This window comes from Propithecus coquereli, unplaced genomic scaffold, assembly GCF_000956105.1.
Source record: "Propithecus coquereli isolate 6110/MARCELLA unplaced genomic scaffold, Pcoq_1.0 Scaffold193, whole genome shotgun sequence".
NCBI lineage: Eukaryota > Metazoa > Chordata > Mammalia > Primates > Indriidae > Propithecus > Propithecus coquereli.
The window spans coordinates 3,024,278-3,046,518 of record NW_012144190.1 but is presented as its reverse complement, the minus strand read 5'-3'; the positions used below and the strand labels follow the sequence as shown (position 1 = coordinate 3,046,518).

General features: G+C 53.4%; 2 protein-coding genes across 3 annotated transcripts in view; one reads left to right on the top strand and one right to left on the bottom strand.

The window, feature by feature from the left end:
- Nucleotides 1-171: 171 nt before the first annotated feature.
- On the bottom strand, nucleotides 172-15,195 carry GYS1 (glycogen synthase 1 (muscle)). Of its 2 annotated transcripts, XM_012643073.1 has the most exons (16): nucleotides 14,816-15,195; nucleotides 13,207-13,388; nucleotides 11,487-11,678; nucleotides 10,430-10,615; nucleotides 10,041-10,185; nucleotides 8,718-8,835; nucleotides 8,275-8,395; nucleotides 7,871-7,977; nucleotides 6,611-6,670; nucleotides 6,442-6,520; nucleotides 4,798-4,911; nucleotides 4,049-4,175; nucleotides 2,669-2,764; nucleotides 2,340-2,503; nucleotides 1,780-1,860; nucleotides 172-1,604 (listed from the first exon to the last, which is right to left on the bottom strand). In XM_012643073.1, the coding sequence occupies exons 1-16, from the start codon at nucleotides 14,931-14,933 to the stop codon at nucleotides 1,287-1,289; spliced, it is 2,208 nt and encodes a 735-aa protein (XP_012498527.1). In that variant the 5' UTR covers nucleotides 14,934-15,195; the 3' UTR covers nucleotides 172-1,286. The 2 variants fall into 2 exon arrangements, with proteins under 2 accessions (XP_012498527.1, XP_012498528.1); XM_012643074.1 differs by lacking the exon at nucleotides 13,207-13,388 and having other exon boundaries at nucleotides 211-1,604; nucleotides 14,816-14,875.
- A 495-nt stretch (nucleotides 15,196-15,690) lies between these two features.
- RUVBL2 (RuvB-like AAA ATPase 2) overlaps nucleotides 15,691-22,241 on the top strand; it is a 20,991-nt gene continuing 14,440 nt past the window's right edge. The window contains exons 1-4 of the mRNA XM_012643028.1: nucleotides 15,691-15,740; nucleotides 19,248-19,302; nucleotides 21,046-21,101; nucleotides 21,397-21,538. Coding sequence (XP_012498482.1) covers nucleotides 15,729-15,740; nucleotides 19,248-19,302; nucleotides 21,046-21,101; nucleotides 21,397-21,538 — 265 coding nt within the window. The 5' untranslated portion in view covers nucleotides 15,691-15,728. The remainder of the gene's footprint in view (nucleotides 15,741-19,247; nucleotides 19,303-21,045; nucleotides 21,102-21,396; nucleotides 21,539-22,241) is intronic.

Below are 22,241 nucleotides of genomic sequence, written 5' to 3'. Positions count from 1 at the left end.
CAAATCAAGTCCCAACTAAGCAATCGGAGGTATCTTATGTGAACACTGGAATTTTAGAACAGCAATGCAAGCCTCGCTAGAATAGCAGAATGAGCTAAGGGACCAGGGAGGGGGCAGGGTTCGAGGGGACAGGAACAAGGGCCCTCAAGTGCTCATGTCTGACCACACCTAGGATTCTTAAATATAGATGTATTTTTTTCATCTCTGGATACTCCAATCACACCCCTTCTGGCCTCCCCTTCCCAATTGCAAACCAAGCAGTGCATCAGACAACACAGCACACATGAGGGGGCCCCTCTCTTTCACAGAAGCTGGGGGCAGAGCACAGCTTGGGGATGGAAGAGCCTCGAGGTACACGTGAACCCAGTGGGATCAGGAGAAAGGGACCAGTATGCAGCAAAGTGGTAGAGTTCCAGGTTCGGCAGCCGGGACCTAGAGCCTAGTGGTTTCACAGTGGGCTGGGCGGTTGGGGAGGAGTAGGGGTAGAGGCGGACAGCCAGTTCTGTCCTCAGCAGGATTCCCTGGAGGGCACAGAAGGAGTCTCTCAAGATATGGGGGACTGCTCAGACTCAGGGAAGGAGGAGGAGGGTCTGGTCCAGAAAAAGGCCAGAAAGGTGTCTAGATCACAACTTGCATGTTCTCCAGAAGGCAAGAGGAGCCAAGTGGTTCTGCTACCCCTGGTGTGCCCAGTGTGGGGCACGGCAGGAGCAAAGGTGGAGGGATCCCTCAGGCAGAGCCAGACAAGCCAGGGAAGGCTGCCATGAGCCTATCCTGGAGCCCAAGTTATGGAGTTGAAATGGAGGACCCTCTGCACTCCGTTATTTTAAGTCCCTGAAAGTGCCCTGGCTCTGCACTTGATTGTCCCATTAGCAGGGACACCATATGGTTTGTAGCACCTGGTGGCCCCCAGGCCAGGCTTGAGCACTACGTGCTTTATATGCTGCAGAATTTGCAAGCCACAGAGGGCTGCAGGAGCCTTAGCCTGAAAGCATCCGGCCAGGTTTCCTAAAACCTCTGGCACCACTGCAGAGTAATGGCAGATTGCTGGCTTCTGGGATGCAGTCCAGGGCACAGATTATACATTCTGGACCAGAGAAAGGCACAGCGTTGTGGATTCTGGAGTGTGGGGACTCCAAGAGCGGAGCTGGAAGGCTGGAGTGTATGGCAGACTGGGGGAAGCTGTGGGCCACGCCGAGTGTGGCTTCCACTCGGGATCTGGAGTGGGGTTTGGGAACAGCCTTTCTGTACCCACCCTCCGGAAGAGCTAGGAGTGTGGGGCGGAGGACTTAGTTGCGCTCCTCGCCCAGGGAGCTGGCAGGACTGAGGGGCTCGCTGGGGGTGCTGAGCGAGCTGGAGGGCGCAGTGTCCACCGAGTTGCGCTTGCTCCCGCTGTTGGAAGAGGCAGAGGAGGCACGGCGCGGCCACTCAGGAGCGCGGATGTTGCGCCGGTCCTTGGCGGCCTCCTCATCCTCATCGTAGCGCTCTTCCTCCGGCAGCCCGTCTCGGGGCTCCTCCTCGTTCTCGCTCTCGTGCGGGCTGGAGTGTCGTGACAGTGAGGGCGACGGTGGCACGGAAGCCGGCCGTGGGTAGCGGTAGCCCTGGGTCTGCGTACGGGGGTGTGGACACAAACCACAGGGTGAGCAGAGACCCTTACAGTCCTGCCCTGGCGCCCAGCTACCTCGAGGCCTTCGCCTTCCAGTAGAGACCTCCATCCCACCCCACTCCAGCCCACCCCACCCCTTTAGCCCCTGGCCCAGCTGAGATCTGGAGTTCACTCACCGCATCCGCCTGGTTGGGCTCGTAGGTGAAGTAATCTGGAAAGGCCTTGGCCAGCGCCATGTGGCGTGCGGACATATAGTACTTAGGGAAAGGAGGGGAGGGGCGTCAGGGGTGAGGCAGTCGGACCCGCCCCCAGGCAGATGGTGGGGGTGGTGAACCCTGGCCACACCTTTTATGCAGATGAGCACACTGCTGTGCCTTTCACCCTGCCCCTATGCAAATATCCATCTTTCTGACTCCACCCCTTATGTAGATAAGCAGAACGTGAATGGACAGTCTCCGAGCCACACCTCGCTAACAGCAGCAGAATTCTCAAGTCAGGTACCCCTTTGGCCACACCCTTATGTAAATGATAGGAACTCCCGACCTACTTTTTTCCAGAGGAAGTTGATGCATTTCTTAGAGGCGCAGCAACTTTTACAAGTAGGAGGAGACCCAGCCTCCTGAGCCAGCATTTTGAGGCTGATTCAGCAGCAGAGGGGGGAAGGGAGGGGGAAGGAGAAAAGGGGAAGGAGAAGGGGCGAAGGGGCAGGGGGGAAGGGAGAAGGGGGAGGTCATACCCGGCCTAGGTATTTCCAGTCCAGAAGGTCGGAGAGGCGCTCCGTGCGATTCCGTTGGATGATGCGCTGCCGCCGGCTCTGCTGGCAGAAGCTGTAGAGGAAGGAGGTGAGCTGCGAGCAGGAATCATCCAGGCTGCGGAACCGCCGGTCCAGAATGTAGATGCCTGCAGAAGCCCGGACCGGGGTTCAGAAAACGGTCTGCGGAGACCTTCCTCCTCCCCCGGGAGCCCAAGAGACCACCCTTTACTCTCTTCTCTGTCTGCTCTCCTTGGGATCCAAGAGTTCATGTCCCTCCTCCCCAGGACGCCCTCAGGGGCCTGGGCGCTGACCGTAAGCGGAGGGGTCTGCGATGTGCTCCTCCATGAAGCAGCCGAAGCCGGAGAGGTTGGTGGAGATACTGGGGATGCCCATAACCGTGCACTCTGCTGCAGGAAGGCACGAGAAAGATCCACTTAGTTCCCCCTCTCTCCTGCCTTCCTAATCGCAATGAAAGCCTCAATAGCGCCCTCTACGGGCGCTCTGCTGAGCAAGTCACTGAGCCCGCACAATCGGGCTGTGCATTGGGCTATACTTTCTGTATTTCTCAGAGGGGAAGCTAAGAGGCTCAGAAAAAGACAAGGGAATTCACTTGCCCCAAGGATTCAAGATGCAGAAGAGTACATAGTTGGGAGATAAGGATGCTAATTTATTGAGCATCCCAATGTCCATCATTTTACTTAATCCTCACGATCTGTAGATTGGACAAGGTCCAGCCTTTCAGGTAACCATCGTAACCTGTAAGATACTTTCTTTTGCCAAAACCATACTGTTTTGGTTATCACAGTGTCATAGTCTGTTTTGATGGGTGGTAAGAAAAGGTCTTTCATTATTAGTGTTCCTGTGTACAGAATACCTACTATGGCTTGTTTAATACCTTAAACAACCTTGAGAAATGGTTGAAGACATCTATAGTTGTTTATTTTGTTTTGTTTTGTTTTGTTTTGAGATGAGGTCTTCTTATGTTGCCCAGGCTGGTCTGAAACTCCTGGGCTCAAATGATCCACCAGCCTCAGCCTCCTGAGTAACTGGGATTACAGGTGTGCACCTGCCTCTTATTCTAACTCTTATATAAGTGTTCCCAAAAATCTCTGTAAGCTGCAAAAGTAGGCACTAAATATAATAGGGCCTACGGGAAAAAGAGAGTTGGGGCCGATCACACAAAACCTATGTACCACTGTAATCACAGCAGAGCATAATTGGCTAAACTCCTAATTATCATGTGAGCACAGTTTAAAAGACGTGTTAAATTACTAATACATTAGGAAAGATGGCGTTTATTTGGCTTTAAAAACACTGGCTAAAGAACCAGCATGAGGAAGGCAGAGTTGCTGGGCAACAGGGCCAGCTTAGGAGGGAGGGAACTTCACCACACTTAGTTGTGTATGTGAATTGTGCATTCTGCTGCTTTATTTGGGGGGCCAAACGTCAGCGAACTGGGGGAAATCCATGCGAACTGTGACATCCACTTCAGACTGACATCAGCTCCCTAGTTTTGCATTACACAAATTTCTGTCTCACAAAAATGTGTGCTATAGCAGAATAGACCATTACCACTGTCCTTGTTTTGCAAAGAAGGAAACTGGGGCTTGAAGAAGGCCAGTTCCTTGCTCCAGGATCATGCTAGATCTGACTAGCCCATGACCATGCTGTCCCCTACCCCCTACACTCACCTGGTGTGTAGCCCCAAGGCTCATAGTAGGAGGGGAAGACCCCAAGGTGGCAGCCACGGACAAACTCCTCATAGTCCACAGGGAGCAGGGGGCTCGTGGAGGAGAGGAACTCCGGGTGGAAAATCACCTGGCAGTGAAAAAGAAGGGCTCAGCCCGACCCCCTTATTTAGCTAACCCCTGAGATCCCAGAGTGGCCCAGAGAGGGTGAAAAACTTGTCTAACATCACACAGCAAGGAGGTAGCAGGACAAAGATTTAAACCCAACTCTGTTTACTGCAGAAACCAGGGTTCTTTCTTTTTTTTTTTGAGACAGAGTCTCACTGTGTTGCCCGGGCTAGAGTGAGTGCCGTGGCGTCAGCCTAGCTCACAGCAACCTCAAACTCCTGGGCTCAAGCGATCCTCCTGCCTCAGCCTCCCAAGTAGCTGGGACTACAGGCATGCGCCACTATGCCCGGCTAATTTTTTTTTCTATATATTTTTAGTTGTCCGATTAATTTCTTTCTAATTTTAGTAGAGACAGGGTCTCGCTCTTGCTCAGGCTGGTCTCGAACTCCTGAGCTCAAACAATCCACCCGCCTCGGCCTCCCAGAGAGCTAGGATTACAGGCGTGAGCCACCGCGCCCGGCCCAGGGTTCTTTCTAAACATAGCAATGCTTCTGATACAAACTATGGGAGAATGGGGAGTGTGAGGCCAGGGTCCAGCCCCCTCCCTCTGTCATGCCCCGCTCACCCAGGGCAGAGGTCCTTACCTTCACCCGGTCGGCACTGCTATTGAAGAGGCCAATTCGGCGGATGGTGGTCAGGATGGGGTCTGAGGAGTCATCCAGCATGTTGTGGGTGCACACAGGAGGGAAAGACTGCCGCTGCAGGGGTCACAAGTGGGGTGGGGTCAGGGAAAGGACAGCGGACTCCCTGCTTGCCCATGAGCCATGCTGGCCCCAGGCAATCCAAGGAGATCACAATTCCCACAAGCCTTTGGGGCAACCAACAAACCCAAGAGATTACCAGGAGTTGTGGATTCCCACTTGCTTCTGTCTGTAAAGGTTTTCTTTCCCTTAACCAACATGAGTCTAAAAGAACTACAATTCTCAGCTGTCTTTGAGGAAGAACCAATGTGGACCTGCCTCAAGGACTACGGGGAGTTATAGCTATCTTGTTCTGTACTCTTGGCTCTGTCATTAAAGAAATCCAAAGGAACTCTAACTGCCCCCAGTCAATGGGGTGAAGACTGTGCCAACATGGCAGCAAGCTTCAGGGGCTGCTGGGAGTTGTAGTAATAGTTTTCTTGTGAAAATTCACCTACACCCCTAATAGAGGCCCAAAGAAACCACAATTCCCAAGAGTCACTGGAACAAGCAAGACTCTTAGAAGAGCTAGTGTGATAGGAAGCCCTGGGGGCTGCTGGGATGTATAGTTCTTTGCAACTGCTCCATCATCACTCATTAAAGGTTCTACTCACCTTCAGTCTATGATTCCAGGGGCCCAAGAAACTACAACTCCCAGCAGCCCCATGGCAGAAACATGCGCAGTGAGGTGGGCTGCCTTAGGGACTACTGGAAATCATAGTTTGGCTAAAAACAGTTCATGCCTTGTTTGTGCAACTTAGCTGTCTAGGTTTCCCCTCCCCAGGAAATGGCTCACCAACCCTGACCGCAGGTACCGAAGTTCCTTGACTCAGGGAATGAAAGAACTCTAACTCCCAGAAGCCTCCTGGACAAGGGAAGAGTCAATGGAGCAGAAAGCCCAGGAGCAGAAAGCTACTGGGAGTTGTAGTTCTCACTTTGGAACAACCAATTCTTTCTAAGGTTTCCCATCCACCAAATTCCCTCAACCTCAGAAATCTAAATAAGCCACAATTCCTGGGGGGATGTTTGGGCGGTAAGACACAGCCAGTGGGATAAGAAACTGAGGCTGCTGAGTTTTCAGTGTTCTCTGGGGAATGCTAGGTGCTTTAGCTGACCTCCTGACTCCATTCCTAAAGTGGCCCAACAAAACCATCACTCCCAGCAGTCTCCAGGGCAGAGGTGGGGCCCGGATGCAACAAGGCTCAAGAAGAGCTGGGAGTTGTAATTCTCCTTTTGTGGCTGTCTTGACTTTCTAAATTTCCCTTTTACCCTTTGTTCATTGACTCCAGAGTCTCAAAGGAACCACAACTCTCAGCAGCCCCTGTGGTATCATAAGCCACAAAAAACAGCCTGCCCTAAGTGCTTCTGGGAACTGAAATTCTACCAGTCAGCTCACAGCCTTCTGTGGACCTCAGAATTGATCCGTCAGTAAAGGGTGGCCCAAGAAAGCAGAACTTCCAGCAATCTCTGGGGTCCAAGCTAGCAGGGCCAGCTGCCTGTGGGGCTACTGCAAATTGTCACGCCTCTGCACAGGGATCCAAACCATACCTGCGTGGCAAAGATGGCTCTCTTCATCATGGTGAAGTCTTCCTTGTCCAGCATCTTGTTCATATCCGGGAGGCTCCCCCTGCAAGTCCAGCAGGGACATGCAATTGGGAATGGGGCGAGGAGAGAGATTAGGACCCAGGAGGGTATGGGCTGAGGGCAGGGCACTCACACCAGTAAGGATTCGTAAAGCTTCCTCCCGAACTTTTCCTTCACTGTGTTGGCCGTGTCCCTGGAAAGAGCAGAGCAACAGTGTCACATACACACCAGCTGCCATTTATTGTCAGGCTTTGGGGGCAGCAAGGAAACTGAGGCCTAAGCAGGGAAGCCCTGTCCTGGGGCCTCCAGGTTAGAGGATGGGGACCCAGGGAACAGGCCCTGGAAGGCTTGAGTGCCTTGTGCCTGGCATCAGCTGTGTGGCCAGGGACGGGTGGCCTTCCCTCTCTGACTTCAGAGACTCATCTGTCAGACATGTATAAAAATAGAATCAACCTCAGACGTTTGCAGCGAGGACTCAATGAGGTCATGACTAAAAGTGCACAGTGCCCAGCACATAGCAAGCCTTCCAGAAATGTCAGCTATTATTAGGACTTGTACCAGTCTTGAGGTGGCAGTGGTAAGCCCCATTTCATAAGAAAGGAAAATAAGATTCTGAGAAAGGAACATCTAGGCACACAAGCAAAGCTAGCAGGGTGCCATCCTCTAGTCCCACTATCACTCCTTTGCTTACAATTCTGCCATAGCTCCTGCCTCATTTTCTACCCCATCTCCTTTGGAAATGCTCCTCAAGCCAGGCTGGCCTCCTTGCCATGTCTCAAACATGCCCCAGGGCCTTTGCACTTGCTGCTCCCCAGATACACACAGAGCTTGCTCCCTCATCTCCTTTATTGGTCTCTGCCCAATGGCAATTTCTCAGTGTGGCCTGTCCTGACAACCTTGTCTCATATCACTGGCCTACATTATTTATTTTTTTCCAGAATGCTGCCTATAGGATTTTCTAGAATGCAAGCTCCATGAGGAAAGGGATTTATTTTTCTTGCTCACAGCTGTGTTCCCAGGGCCTGGAACAGTGCCTGACACACGACGGATGCTCAATGAACGTCTGATGGGTAAGGAATGAATGGGTTTTACAGATACAGAAGTGGAGACTCAGCCGGGGACAGTGGTTTGCCTAAAGTTACAAAGCCAGTGAGGGTCAGAGGCATGAGTGGAACCTTGCTGGTTTGATATCAGAGCCCTGGTCACACTTGTCCTGCCAGTGACTTCTTACTGCTCCCAAGCTGGAAGGATCCTGAGTGAGTGACTTTGCTAGGAATCAGTGGGGCAGTTGATTGTGTTACAGATGACAAATCTGAATCTCCCGGAGAAACGCTGGACCAGAAGCACACACTGGGGGTGGGACGGGCAGTGACCCAAGCTGAGGGCTGCTGACCAAAGCTGCTTGCGCACGGCTTGGCCCTTGAGGGTCTCCACGTTGAAATTGTTGGTCCGAGCCGGCATGATGAAGAAGGCCACCACTGTCTGCTCGCTGCCGTTCACCTGGGGTGGAAGCAAAGGAGGGGGGACGTCAGGATCACATGGGGGAAAGCTGGGGCCACCCACCCCTTCCCAACTCCCAAGACTACTAGGACCTATCATACCTCTTCCTGTCAAGGACAATTATAGCCCAGAGTTACTGTCCCCAATGGGACTCTGACCTTCTTTCTGGGTCTCTACAGTCTACCTGCCACACACACACAGAGGGTTTCCCCACCCCACCTCCCTGGGTCTCTGTCCTCCCCAGTTATGTATTGATTTTCTTGTCCTCCCTTTATCCCCTCACAGCCCAGGTCTCACTCTGAGCAGATAGTTGAGCCGGGCCAACGCCTCGAGGAAGACATCGGCCCCCTTGTTGGAGAATTCGTAGCGGCCGGCGATAAAGAAGTACAAGGTCTTATCCAAGTTGAAGTCCAGGTGCCTAAAGAAGCCACAAGGCAGGGCAAAGCCCAAGACCCTCACCTCTGGCCCTGGCCTCAATCCCAGAAGCTATGGGGGCAAAGAACATCTCAGACAACACAGAGGCATCATGGGGCCTGCCGGGAGTTGTGGTTCTTTTGTCTTCAGGTGGGGATCGCCGTTAATACTCAGCCCATTGTCCTGGTGCTCAAGGAGGCTGAGCCTCCACCTGCCCCCTCCCTCAGACCTAGGAAGCTGGGCCTCCAGGCGCCTCCTCCCTCAGAGCCAGATGTTCAGGTTCCCACCCCCTCCTATCTTAAGAACTAGATATATGCCCCACATACCCATAAAAATGGCCACGCACAAACTCCTGGATTCGAGCCTTGCTCTGAGCGTGGAGGTTCTGGAACTCATGCATGGCAGAGAACTTCTTAATATTCAGTCCATTGGGGGTCACAATATCTGCAATTGGAGAAGGTCCATGTTTCATTTCTTCATTTGTTCATTCAGATCGCAGTGGTTGCGTGAATAAATGAAGGAAAGATACCTTTCCTTTTGCAACTTTTTTGTTTCAACGGCTGTTCTCTGAACTCCCTGGTGACCCACTTACCCTGCCTCCCAGATGTCTTCTCGCCCAATATTGCTTGCTAATGTTCACAAGCACAACTACAAGTGTCCTCAACTCCTGCAAATGGCTAACCAGACAGGGACCTGAGCCACGTCAGGGATTCTGGGAGTTGTAGTTCTTTTGTTTCCCCTTATCCCACCCTGAGATAGAAATGATTAAACATCCCCAAAGTCCCGCTTCTAGGACATACCCTCTACCTTCAGGCCTCTTTCAGGTACCCAACCATTTCCTCTCCTCATAGAAATGAAAGTATATCAATGAAAAACTACAACCTCCATCAGCTCCTAGGGCTAAGTTCCAGGAATACATGGAGGTGGCCAATGAAAGGCCTTCTGGGGGTTGTAGTTCTCACCTTACACCCCTTGGGAATAGGTACTAAGGGCTAGGAAAAAATGCCTGGTTCCAACCTTACTTTTCTCAAAGACAAAGTCCACTGACCTCCCCATTCCCTTTCAGCAGACCAATATCTACATTAGCCAATCACAGAATTTTACCACTTCTGAAATTATTATCAAGGAAACTACATCTCCCATTAGCCTCCAGGGTTTATAGAGCCAGGCAGCCTCACATGCATGTCACTACCCTCCAGCTTTTGGGGAAGTGCAGTTCTCTATTCTTTATAAAAAACTGGTACTGACAGCCCCCAACTTATTATGGTTCAACTTATGATTTTTTGACCTTACGATAGTATGAAAGCTATCCGCATTTCATAGAAACCATGCTTTGAATTTTGAATTTTCATCTTTTCCCAGGCTACATGAGATATTCAACATTTTATTATAAAATAGCCTTTGTATTACATGATTTTGCTTAAATGTAGGCTAATGTAAGTGTTCTGGGCACATTTACGGTAGGGTAGGCTAAGCTATGATGTTCAGTATGTTAGGTGTATTAAATGCATTTTCAATTTATAACATTTCAACTTATGATGGGTTTCTCTGGATATAACTCCATTGTAAGTGGAGGAGCATCTGTACTGGCTTTGGCATCGACAGTCGCCTACCTCATTCATGTCTAGGGACCTCAGCCCAGCCCCTACCTGGTTTCCTCTTGAGTAAGTGCTGTGCCTCGATGGCGGTGATCTGGGATACAGTAGTGAAGACGTGAGCACAGTGGGCTGCCGCCCGCTCCATGCAGTAGCGGTGATAGATTTGCCTCTCACCTGCTTCCTTGTCCACGTTGAACTGGGTGGGGAGCGGGGGGCAATCAGGTTAGAAGGACTGGGGAGAAGACTGGGGGTCCAGACTCTGGGGTCCTGGGGGAGGCAAGGGCTGGCAGCTAAACTCCCGGGTCTGATGCAGGAGAGGGGCTGGGGACTTGGACTCCCGGGTCCTGGGAGAAGGGGATGCTTGATCCCCTTGGTCCTCCCAGAGCTTTGGGCTGTCCTGACATACCCGCAGTCCCCCATGTGCCACACTCCCAGCTCACATTCTCCAGGTTGTTGTAGAAGTCCACGGCACCAGCACACAGGTAACGCCCCAGCAGCGTGGCATGGGTGGTGAAGATGGTTGCCACGGGCAGCCGCCGGGCACGGCACAGGCAGAGCCCAACACCCGCCAACCACTCGTGGAAGTGTGCAACCACGTGTGGCTTCTCCTCGCTCTGGGCCAGGAACTGTGGGACAACAGGAACAGGGCCACTGTCTCCACGTGTCATGAAAAGAATCGGCAATCCCCAACATGGACGAGGACTCAGGGGAGAGGTAAATCTATCACCACTACTGCACAGAGCAGACGGCGGGCCCCTGCAGCCACCCCCACAGGACAGGAAACTAACTGAGGCAGCCAGACCAACTGACTGCATCTCCCGAGGCTGGTAGGAGCTGGAGATTTTTTTTTGGCCAACCTTCTAAATCCTGGCAGGATTGGATTGGAAAGACTGAAATTTTAGTGTCCTCAAGTTCTGGACACAATTCCTGGAGACCCCTCATCTCAGTATCTCAGTCAAGGGGAGGCCTTCTGCGCCTGACACTGGCAAAAGGACTACAACTCCCAGAATACCCTAGGAGCAGCCAGTTCCTGAATTTTTCGTCCCAGGGTATAGGAAATTAAGTTTCTTGAGCTTTTTAAAACCTAGAAGGGAGTCAGAACCAGCATTCCTGGTTCTCAGGCTGGGGATCTGCAAGCACACAGGTGCCTGTCTGAGAGTGTAAGTATAGCCAATATCAGACTAGAAAACTACAACTCCCAGAATGCCTTGGGTGAGCCCTCCTGCAGACCGGCCTCCCTTAGAGCCAAAGGCTCAGAATCCCTACAGCTGGAAGATTGGAGTAAATGAAGCTGGCATTGAGAGTCGGGGTCTCTGAGGGAAGATGAGGGTGGGCCCCTGGATTTCCGTGTCCCCAAAGGTCAGGGTAATCCTTGGATTAAATAACCTACAACTCCCAGAATGCCCTCAGAAAAGCCCCTCCTGTGACCCAGGGGCTGACGGTCATTGAAGTCTCAGGCTTGGGTGGATAGAGTCGGGGACCCGTAGTGGGACGTACCTCACCCAGGAACCAGGTGGTGAGGAAGCCGAAGAGGACGGCATCGTTGGCCTCACGGTCGTACCAGGGCACCCCGATGTTGCAGGTATCCCAGAGCTCTCCCTTCCAGCGCTCCAGGGCCCAGGCTGAGGCCCCCACATCCAGGAGCACCACCAGGGGGCCCCCCTCGATCAGCCATCGCCCAAAATACACCTGGAGAGGGCCCACAGGGAGGCTCAGGGCTTCAGCCTCAGTCTGCCAGCGCCTTTGTGGTTCTCCCATCCGCAGGCAGATGTCTGGGCTTGGTTCTCTCACCGTCTGTTTCTGTATCTGCTGCTGATTTCTCACCCGCCGCCTTATTTTTCTACTTGCTGAGAGTTAGTCCCACCACAGTCTTTTTCCATCTGTTGCAACATTTTCCCCACCCCCTGCCTAGTTTCTGTAACCCTAACCCTGCCATCTCTGTGCCCCCACTGCCTGCCTTGTTTTACCCCCACTGCCATGTTTCTAACACTTGCCGTCTCATTTCTACACCTGCCACATTTCTCCACTTGGCTGCTTTCCTCCTGAGACCACGGCCTTGGTTCTGGGCCTGCTGCCACAGCTCTATCCAGCGGACAAGCAGTCACACTCCTCTCCAGCCCGGCTTTTCCCGGCCCTGAGCCCGACTCTGGTGCCCCTCCCCCGCCCAGCTGTTGTCTGCCCTTTTGCTGGGGGGGCGCTATTCTTAGGCCCCCAGCACGTGGGGAGCAGCTGCCCTGGGGTCCCTTAGGGACACACTCTGGGTCTGACTGGATTCCAGACCCCACCCCAAACCAGAGGCTGTGAATGGGTGAAGGAACCACTGTACCTCTCCCTCCTGGACCCTGGCCTGTCTGTCCCCTGGGCGGTAGCACCTCTTTTTCAGTCTTCACCCTGGGGTCCTGGGAGCCGCCTCCTCTCTTTAATCCCTGGATCTGCCCATCTCAGACTCTGTCCCCTGGGGCTGTGTGCCTACCTCTCCTCTCTTCATCGGTAGTCCATCTTTCTCTCTCCTTCTAGGGCTTTCTCTCTGAGAACTCTGGCAGCCCCTCCTCTGTGCCTAGAGCCTGTCTGTCTCCCTATTCTCTAGCCCCTGGCTCCATCCATCCCTGTCTCTGTGTCTGCCTGTCCGCCTCACTCTCCAGACTTGGCTGTTTAAAGTGATGATGATGATGGTCGTAATAATAACACTGACGATAATAGCTCCCACAATGCTTACTTCATGCCAAGAACTGTGCTAAACGCGTTATTCCTATTAAGTATTTCATCCTCCCAGCAGCCCTATAAGGTAGATGCTATTTAGTATGTTCATTAGTCAAGGTCACATGGGCAGCAAGTGGAAAGGCTGAATTTGGGCTGCAGAATCCTATTCCAGTACGCATGCTTGACCCCACGCCCCTTCCCCTGGGCTCTGCCTGGCTGGCTGGCTTTCCATCTAGCTCTTTTTCTCTCTCTGGGTCTGAGGTCTGTTTTGTACCTGCCATCTGTCTGTCCATTCACCAATGACTAGGATCTACCTGCCCACTTCATGGACCCTGTATCTGTCTGAGTGTCCTGTCACTCTCCCTCCTTGATGTCTGCCCAGGAAAGTGCCATCCCGTGTCTGTCCATGCCTCCCTCTCTCCCTGGGGCCGCCCACCCCCTGCCCCTTCTCCATCTGCTGCTCCCACCCTCACGGTGGGCTATCTGCTTCCCCGCCCTCAGCTGGGCCATGTCCCACCTTGCAGCCCTTGCTGTTCATGGAGTCCAGCGTCCTCTTCAGGGCCGGGGTGGGAGCCTCGAGCAGTTCCACCTGCGTTCTCACGCCCTGCTCCGTGTACGGTCCCACTAGGTAGTAGTTGTCGCCCCACTCATCCCCTGTCACCTTCGCCTTCGTCTGCAGCACCGTGTAGATGCCGCCCACTGTGGGCACAAACGTGTGAGGGCAGGTCTGGGACCTGGGGTGGGGTGGGAGCTGTCAGGGGCACTGGGGCCCCAGACCCTTGGCTCAGGGGGAAGAGGGAAGTGGGAGCCCATTCTTTGGAGTAGGGGGTTGGCAGCTTGGGGGCAGACCTCCTGGGTCTAAGGGGGAGCACTGGGGTCAGGACCCTGAGGGAGGGGGAGCTCAGGCCAGACTCCTGGGTCTGAAGGAATTAGGGGCTGGGGCCCCAAGGATGGCAGAGCTGGGCTCCCAGCTTCCAGGAGCTGGGTTTAAATCTCAGTCAGGCTCCAGGACACAGTGGGGGAGATCCCTCTTCACGGCCTATTCAGCTTCTCACAGTTGCCCAAGAGGAGCCTGAATCGTCATTCCCTGCCCTCCAGGGACCCTGTGACCTGTCTCCCAGTGTTCTCTCCCCAACTAGGGACACCAGCGTATGGGGCCCTGCCCCTACCATGATCCCACCCCAACTCCAGGAGTCTGGGCCCCCAACCTCCAAGCCTCTTGGAGCCTGGGCCCTGGCAGTACATGGCTCCATGTTCAAGGGCCCCCCTCAGGCTGTGAGACCCAGTCCCTTTCTCCCACAAGACCCAGTAAAGCAAACCCCCCAGCCCTAGCTCTTCTGAGGAGTGGGACAACCTAGCTCCTGACTTCCAGCCCCAGCCTTCTCCAAAACCAGAACCCAGGGCTTTTGAAGCCCAGGACGCAGAAATGTAGGCTCCCAGCCACTCCCACCCTAGGGCCCAGCCCCTGACCAACTTAGGACTTCCCAGGCTTCCCCCATCCCAGTACGCATGTGTCCCAGGCCACAGGATCCTCTACTAGGAACCGATAGCTAGGCCTTGGGCTCCTTCAAAGCCTACACATTCGGGCCCCCAACTGTCTCCACTCTAGGACCTAAGAATTAGGGTCCCCAGCCCCCTCCCATCTTTACTGCCAAGCAGCCGGGTCTCCGGATCCTCCCACCACTCTCCCAAATCTGCAGTTACATCCCCTAGACCACTTCTCCCAGTACTACGGGTCTGAAACCCCAGGAGCTTTCTCGGGTTTGCACACAGAAGTCCCATCCCCCGAGCCCCTTCCTTGTTCAGGACTCAAGTATCTGATCTCTGGGGAGCCTCCCTCCATCCTTCCAGGACCTAGGAATCTTTCGTTTTAGTGCCCTCTCCCTTAGGAGCCAGGACCAGGGCTTCCAGCCTCCTTTTATCTTAAGTCAAGCGAATCATCCCTCTCCGTCCACCAGGGCCCAGGAGACATACCCTAGCCCCTCCCCAAGGACATAGGAGTCATAGGCTTCTTGCCCAGGACTCAAGGGGCCCCCATGTAGCCCCGTCCTCCTACAACTCAAAGTTCCAGGCCCCTATCCCCGACTGCCCTTCTCGTCAAGGGCTCGGACGCCTGGCGTACTCACCCTTGTTGGCCACCTCCCAGGCCACCTCGAAGAGCACTGTGTTCTCCAGGTCGAACTCATCCTCCCACTCCTCCAGTCCTGGCAGGGAGGACATGGACAAAGTGCGGCTTAGAGGCATGGCTGGCGCGGGAGGGGGGCTCCAGGGGCCTCAGAGGGGGACTCCGGAGGCGTCCGGGGAATGCACCAGGCAGGGTGCGGGGCTGGGTAGCTGGTGCCCGACGGGAAGCTCGCAACGCGCTCAGCTTCCTATTGCACGACCGCACCCCCTCCCGGGAGCGTTCGGACCTAGGCAGGAGGCGGCCGCAGCGTCACTGAGCCCAGCGGCGTCCCTGCAGTAAAACCTTGTGGCCGCCAGGAGGCGGTGCCCGCCCCCCGGCCAGCGCCATTGGTCTGCACCCGGGGGCGGGGGCCACTGCGTCTCCTCATTGGTGGAGAGGGTCGGGGTGCCTGAGTTCTGCCACTTTCTAGTCAGTCCGCGAAACTCCAGGGGGCGGGGCTCGTGGCTGCGCTGAATGGAAGGGATTGGCCCTTAGCTCTGTCAATCTGAAGCGGGAGGCCGCAAAGTGAAGAGGAGAAGGGTGTGATAAAGAGAAAAGGAGCGTGGAAGGCGTGTGGTTGCTCAAAGAAGTGGTAAGGATTTTGCAATCGGCCTCAACAAGGAGGGGCTGGGTAAAAGGAGGAGGAGCCAGGAGGCGGTGGGAACAGACCCAGGAGTTCCGAACACCCGTCTTCCAGCTCAGCCCCACCGGATGGGCAGGGCCTAAAAAGTAACGACACGCCCACACCAGAGTGTTTACATATTTATGAGAAACCATCGAGATCTTTGGAGGACCTGTTGGCCTAGGGGGGGCTAGGACGCTTCGTTCCAGCGCACTTCCGTTTCCGCTGGGACATTTGGCGGTTGGTGAGCATCATGGCAACCGTGGTAAGTGTTAGAGCGTGGAGGACTGAGGAGGGAACCCGCACTCCTGAGTCTGAGGAAGGAGGGATCCGGGGGTCCGGACCCCTGGGTCTGAGGGAGGAGGAGCTGGGCGCTGGGACTCCTGGGTCTGAGGGAGGAGACGGCTAGGGGCTGGACCTGTGGATCCGAGGCGGTGAGGGGCGAGGTGGGTGCCAGGGCTCCTGCGTTTGAGGGAGTGAAAAAAGAAGGGGCTGGGACCCTGGAATCTCAGCTCTGACCTATTCATGGTAAAGGAACTCCAACTCCCAGAATCCTTTGGGCGCAAGGACCAGTTCTGCTGTCCTTCGCTGCACCATATGATGAGGGTTGTGGTATCTTGGGCTCCAAGCCATTTGGGAACCTTTGATTGTTGGTGGTGCGAATGGCACCTAAGTTCCAAGGGAGAAGCACAGACGTGGACCTGTCCTGTGTGCCTGAGAGCGTGAAGTCGCTTAGTGAGTCTTCAGTGAAAAGAGACCGTGTTGAAAACCAAGAGGGTGTCGGTGGGGAGGGGGAAAGCGTTGGGGGCCCAGGGGTCAGGATCTTGTCATGGGACTGTTTTGGCCATTTTCATATTCCCAGCACCTCATATGGGTCATGTCTCAGTACGAATGCTTAATACATTAGCGCTTTAATGTTTGAATGAATGAATGGGAATGAGAGACCAGGTGCACTGGGCCTGGTACTGGCTCAAGCAATATCTGAATGAAGAAGTAGTGTGACCTGAACTTGAGGATTGGGCTCGGCTTCCAGATGCCTCGGCTACCGTGGTGACCGCAGTCAAGATGGAGGAAGGGCAGGGCAGAGAGTTGCTAGTGGCTGGAGGGCGAGATTTGAGTCTGTTGCTGTTATCATGGCAAGAAAAGAGAGGTGGATAGGAAAGTGGAAGATGAAAGGACAATGGCCAGAGCTCCTGAGACCCGGTCCCCATGATGCGGAAGAAGTGTTGGAAATATGAGGAGATGGTGGATGCTGACTTTTGAAATGACCTCGGTTTCCATGGGACCAGTGGGGGTAGCAGGGCGTAGGAGAGGTTTGTGGTGAAAGGGAAGGATGCCTTGTGTAGGGTCTGATGGGCTGCGTGTGAGAGTCTGGGGCGGGGCACGTTCCCAGCTGTTATTTATTTACTCTAGAGACAGGGTCTCACTCTTTCACCCAGGCTGGAGTGCAGTGGCACAATCATAGATCACTGTAAACTCAAATTCCTGGGCTTAAGTGAGCCTCCTGCTTCGGCCTCCCAAATAGCAGGGACTACAGGCACGCACCACCACGCTTGGTTAATTTTTAAAATTTTTTGTGGAGATGAGGTCTTGCTATGTTGCCCAGGGTGGTCTCGAACTGCTGGCCTCAAGCGGTCCTCTCACCTCAGTCTCCCAAAGTGCTAGGATTACAGGGGAGTGAACCACTGCGCCAGGCATATTCCCAGCTTTTGATAGTAGTTTGGGGGTTAAGGTCCCATGCTCTAGGGTTCCAACCTCATGCGAGGACAGAGTAAGTGGGAAGGGTCACATGGCAAGGGAGAAGGCTTGTGGCCATGTGGTAGCCAGGAGATCTAAACTTTGGTTTCAGAAAGAGGAGGCTTCCCCTGGGTTGGATGCCTGTGTGTCCTCTCCTTCTGGTGGAAGAAGGGAAGAAAGACCTCTGGGAAGAAAGGAGAGTTGGGGTGGGGGGCGGGGGGCAGGTGATTGAGGGGCAGGTCAGCATGTCAGCTTCTTAGGCTTCCTTTTCCTTCTTAGAAATTATGGAATATTCTGAAGTGTTACAAAATAATATAACAGACACCCAAGGATTCACCACCTGAATTTTTTTAACAATCTTATTGAGATATAATTCACATACCATACAATTCACCCATTTAAAGTGTACAATTCAGACTGGATGCGGTGGCTCATGCCTGTAATCCTAGCACTTTGGGAGGCCAAGTCAGGAGGATCGCTCCAGGTCAGGAGTTCAAGACCAGCTTGAGCAAGAGTGAGACCCCGTCTCTACTAAAAATAGAAAGAAATTAATTGGACAACTAAAAATATGTAGAAAAAATTAGCCAGGCATGGTGGCACATGCCCGTAGTCCAGCTACTTGGGAGGCTGAGGCAGGAGGATCGCTGGAGCCCAGGAGTCTGAGGTTGCTGTGAGCTAGGCTGACGCCACGGCACTCTAGCCCGGGCAACACAGTGAGACTCTGTCTCAAAAAAATAAAGTGTTCAATTCAGTGGATTTTAGTATATTCACAGAGTTGTACAACTGTCGCCGCAATCAACTTTAGAACATTTTCTTCACCCCAAAAAGAAACAATTATACCTCTTATCTGTCACCTTCCAGTCCTCCCATACCTCCTGGCCCTAGGTAACCACTAATCTACTTTCTACCTGTATATTAAAAGTTTTGCCTATTCTGGATATTTCACATAAATGGAATCGTACAGTACGTGATCTTTTGTGTAGGGGCTTCTTTTGAGTAGCATAAAGCTTTCAGAGTTCGTCCATGTTGTAGCATGTGTTAGAACTTCATTCCTTTCTGTGGCTGAATACTATTCCATGGCACAAACAGACCACATTTTAGTTATCCATTCATCAGCTGGTGGACATTTAGGTTGTTTCCACCTTTTGGCTCTTGTGAATGGTGCTGCTGTGGACATTGGTGTACACGTTTTGTGTGCATCTCGGGGTGTCCTGTCCCAGGTGATGTTTACTCCTCTCCCTCCCCCATATGAGAGGAATGGTGGCTGGCTCCTGTCTTTGGAGAACTGGACACACAGGAGGCCTCAGTACGTGCCTGTTGAATGAGCTCATTACTTCATTGTATCACCTACTCAAACCGCTAACATCAGGTCTCTTGGTGAACAAGAGAGACACGGGCTGTGCCCTTCATAGGACTCATGTCTCCTGGGGCTGAGAACATTGATCCAACAGTCTCCCTCATGGATGTGAGAGTACTCAGGGAGATCAGGCTCCTAGGAGAGGCCCTAGAACATGCTGGCAGGGGCAGTGGTCAGGGAGGGCGCCCTTAGGGGGCCATGGTTGTCTAATGCAGTGAGGGATGGGGAGAGCGGTCTGGACAGAGGGGCCAACACATACAAGGCCTGGGGGCTGAGAGCTGGGGCACATGGTACAAGGGACACTGGGAAATTTGCAGGGGTCAGACCACATCTAACTCGATGCCTGCTCCAGTTTGGTCTCTGCCCTTACGCAGCTCACAGTTACTGAGGATGGGAGGGACTTCATTCATTCATTCAACAAATAATCCCTGGGCACCAAATACATGCTGGACCCTGAGAATAGAGCCGTGAATGAGACAGACAGCTCTTGTCTTCCTGGGACTCAGCCAACTAGCCATTAGCCAGTGACACTGAGAGGGGTGGGAATGATGGTGTTTGGTCCATCGCCTGCCTGCGAAGGGAAGGAGTGGAAAGGACTTTCTCATGGGAGGGACAGAGGGGGAGTTGGTGAAAGCTGGGACCACAGGAGTCTTCTGACACATTTTCCTGCACCCCCAGACAGCCACCACCAAAGTCCCGGAGATCCGTGATGTGACGAGGATTGAGCGTATCGGTGAGTGAGTGGGGTCAGGAACAGGACCTGGACCCTGCCTGCCGCATGTCCTGAGTGGGCAAACCTATCCAGGACCCCCAAAAGAGAGAAGGAGGTGGCCTGCGTACCAACCCCTCCTCCTGTCTAACGGGGAAGGATCCTGAGTTCCAACGTTGAGTCAGATGATCCATGGGGACAGGCTGGCCCCAACCCCAGCTGCATTGCTGCTAGCTTGGCTACCCTGGTGGGGCTTGGGGTGTACCTGCCTGGATTTCAAAAAAAGTAGATGTTTGGTGCTTTACTGGGGTTGGCCCCATATACCCATCACCCACTGGGGCATGAGCTCCCCGAGAGCAGGGACCAGGTCTCTCTCATTCCTAGCTGTGTCCCAGCACAGGACGTGGCAGAGCAGACGATCAACAGATAACCATTGAATGCGTGAGTTTGCACCCTGTTGAGCCTTTGTAGTATCCCAACGAGGTGCGTGTTGTCACTGTTAGCCCATCTTTAGCTGAGGTAGCCACCTCTCAGGGCAGCCGGGTCACGGGCTCCAGCGCACACAGCGAGCCATGGATCCGGGAGCAGGCGGTTGAGGTGCAGTGGGGTCGGCGGGATGCAGATGTGGCACAGAGCTTTACTTGCAGACAAGAGGTGATGCTCATTTGTCCAGCAGGTTCATTCGTTGAGCACCTCCTACAGAGCCAGTAAAGGGCCTGTGGCTCTGAGCGTGGGTTCTGGAAGCTCATTACTAGATTCTCTGAGCTCAGTTCTGCCACTTCCCAGCTAAGTGGCCAGGGACTAGTTGCTCTCTGTGCCACAGTTTCCTTGGTTGCTAAGACAGTACACCTCATCAGTATTAACTGATGTACGATTCAAAGATAATCCACATAAAGCAATTCTTGTGCGTGTGCTTACGCTGTTCACTCATTACAGGGCCAGGCACTGCCGGGAGCTGAGGACCCAGAGAATAGCTGTACCCAGTAGCTGCCTTTGGGGTGCTCATAGGCAAGCACAGGGGTTAGCAAATCTTTTCTTAAAGGGCCAGATGGTAAATCTTTTCTCGTTAGTTAAAACTACTTGGCTGGGTGCGGAGGCTCACCCAGGCAGAGGCAGGAGGATTGCTTGAGCCGAGGAGTTTGGGGCTGCAGTGAGCCCACTGTACTCCAGCCTGGGTGACAGAGGGAGATTCTGTCTCTTAAAAAAAAGTAGAAGTAACTACTCAAGTCTGCTGTTGCAGTGGGAAAGCAGCCACAGATGGTATGTAAATGAATGGGCGTGGCTATATTCTAATAAAACTTTATTTACAAAAACAGGAGCTGGCCCTACAGGCTGTAGTTTGCCCAGCCCTCTGAGCCCCCTTCCTCTGTCCATGTAGATGAGGGCCTGGGACTGTTGTCGTTGATCCCCAGGAGTGCTCCCAGGGTGATAATAGCTGGGGCTCTTGTTTCGCAGGGTTGAGTGGAATGAAATTAGAACCCAGGAGTGCCATGTGAGCCATAAACCACAGAGTAATTGTGGTCATTAGCCCTCGTGGTTAGTTCATGGTATAATTACATGCTTAATCAGGTCTTAATGATTTTAGTCCAACTAGGATGTGTCCTAAGAGCAGCTTCAGTTTGTTAAGAATTCACCACGTTCGGCCATCCTCCTGGTGAGGTGGTGATTCCCCGCTCCCCGGCCCTCCCTCTGAGAAGGAAACCAGGGCTTGGAGGGGATGCCACGAGCTGGCCAGTAACCAGATCTCCATTCTTTCCCTGCACACAGGCGCTCACTCCCATATCCGGGGACTTGGGCTGGACGATGCCTTGGAGCCTCGGCAGGTAGCACAGAGGGGGCCGGGGTGTCAGGGCCGCTCCATGAAGGCCTTGGTCAGGGGTACCTGGGGCTGGGGGACTGTGGGGACTGTGTCATGATCTTCCAGACCTTTGGCTCTGTATTAAATATTTCTAAATTTCACCCACACATAGAGTTTTGTTTGGGTGGAGAAAGCTTTTTTGGTGTTTCCCAGAAGGCCCAGCCAACGTCTGCTGCCATGGCACTAGCCAGGATGTAGTAGAAATGCAGTGGTAGTCCAGTAGGAAGTCACCTCACGTGCTCTTGCCTCCCTCCCCACAGGCTTCCCAAGGCATGGTGGGCCAGCTGGCAGCACGGCGGGCAGCTGGCGTGGTGCTGGAGATGATCCGGGAAGGGAAGATTGCTGGGCGGGCAGTCCTCATTGCTGGCCAGCCAGGCACAGGAAAGACAGCCATTGCCATGGGTAGGCCTCGCAGGGGAGAGGTTTTCCTGGTCTCTGCCAAATAATCCCTCCCATGTAAGCCATGGTCAGGATCAGCCATACTTAACAGACAACTCACAATGGTGATGGCTTTAATATGGGATTCCTTCTCCCTCCCAGAAGAATCTGAAGGTAGGCCGTTTAGGGCTTGCTGAGCAGTTCCACAAAGGCTTCTGTCTTCCTGCCTCAACGTCCTCTGCACTTGCTGCCATGTCAAAGTCACCTCGTGTTCCAACAGGGCTGCCTAAGCTCCAGCCTTGCCACCCATATTCCAGGCAGCAGAAAGAAAGAGGAATTATAATGAGGGTACACTGCCTAGAGTTGGCTCCCTCTAAGCAGCTGTCTCGGAAAGCCCACATACTTTTGTTTATATTTCATTGACCAAAACTTAATCTTATGATCACACTCTGCTGTAAGGGAGGCTGGAACATTAAAAAAAATTTAATTTTTTAATTTGGACCATTCCCGCTTTCAGAAAATGAGGGTTCTGTAACTAAGGAAGCTGGGGAAGATGGACATTGAGTAGATAACCAACAGTTCCTGTTGCAATTCACTAGTGATTTATGATCTTTTCACTTGCTGCTGTCCCTCTTCTTCCTTGTTGAACTCCTGTCCAGCCTTCAAAACCCTAGTCAGGCCGGGTGCGATGGCTCACGCCTGTAATCCTAGCACTCTGGGAGGCCAA

Excerpts from the sequence above, each read along its gene's own strand:
- GYS1 (XM_012643073.1), bottom strand. The coding sequence starts at position 14,933 with ATGCCTCTAAGCCGCACTTTGTCCATGTCCTCCCTGCCAGGACTGGAG. Across the intron at positions 10,186-10,429 it reads TCTACAACAACCTGGAGAAT|TTCAACGTGGACAAGGAAGC; the intron begins GTGAGCTGGGAG and ends CTCCCCACCCAG. Across the intron at positions 2,504-2,668 it reads CGCAGACCCCTCCGCTTACG|GCATCTACATTCTGGACCGG; the intron begins GTCAGCGCCCAG and ends GGGCTTCTGCAG.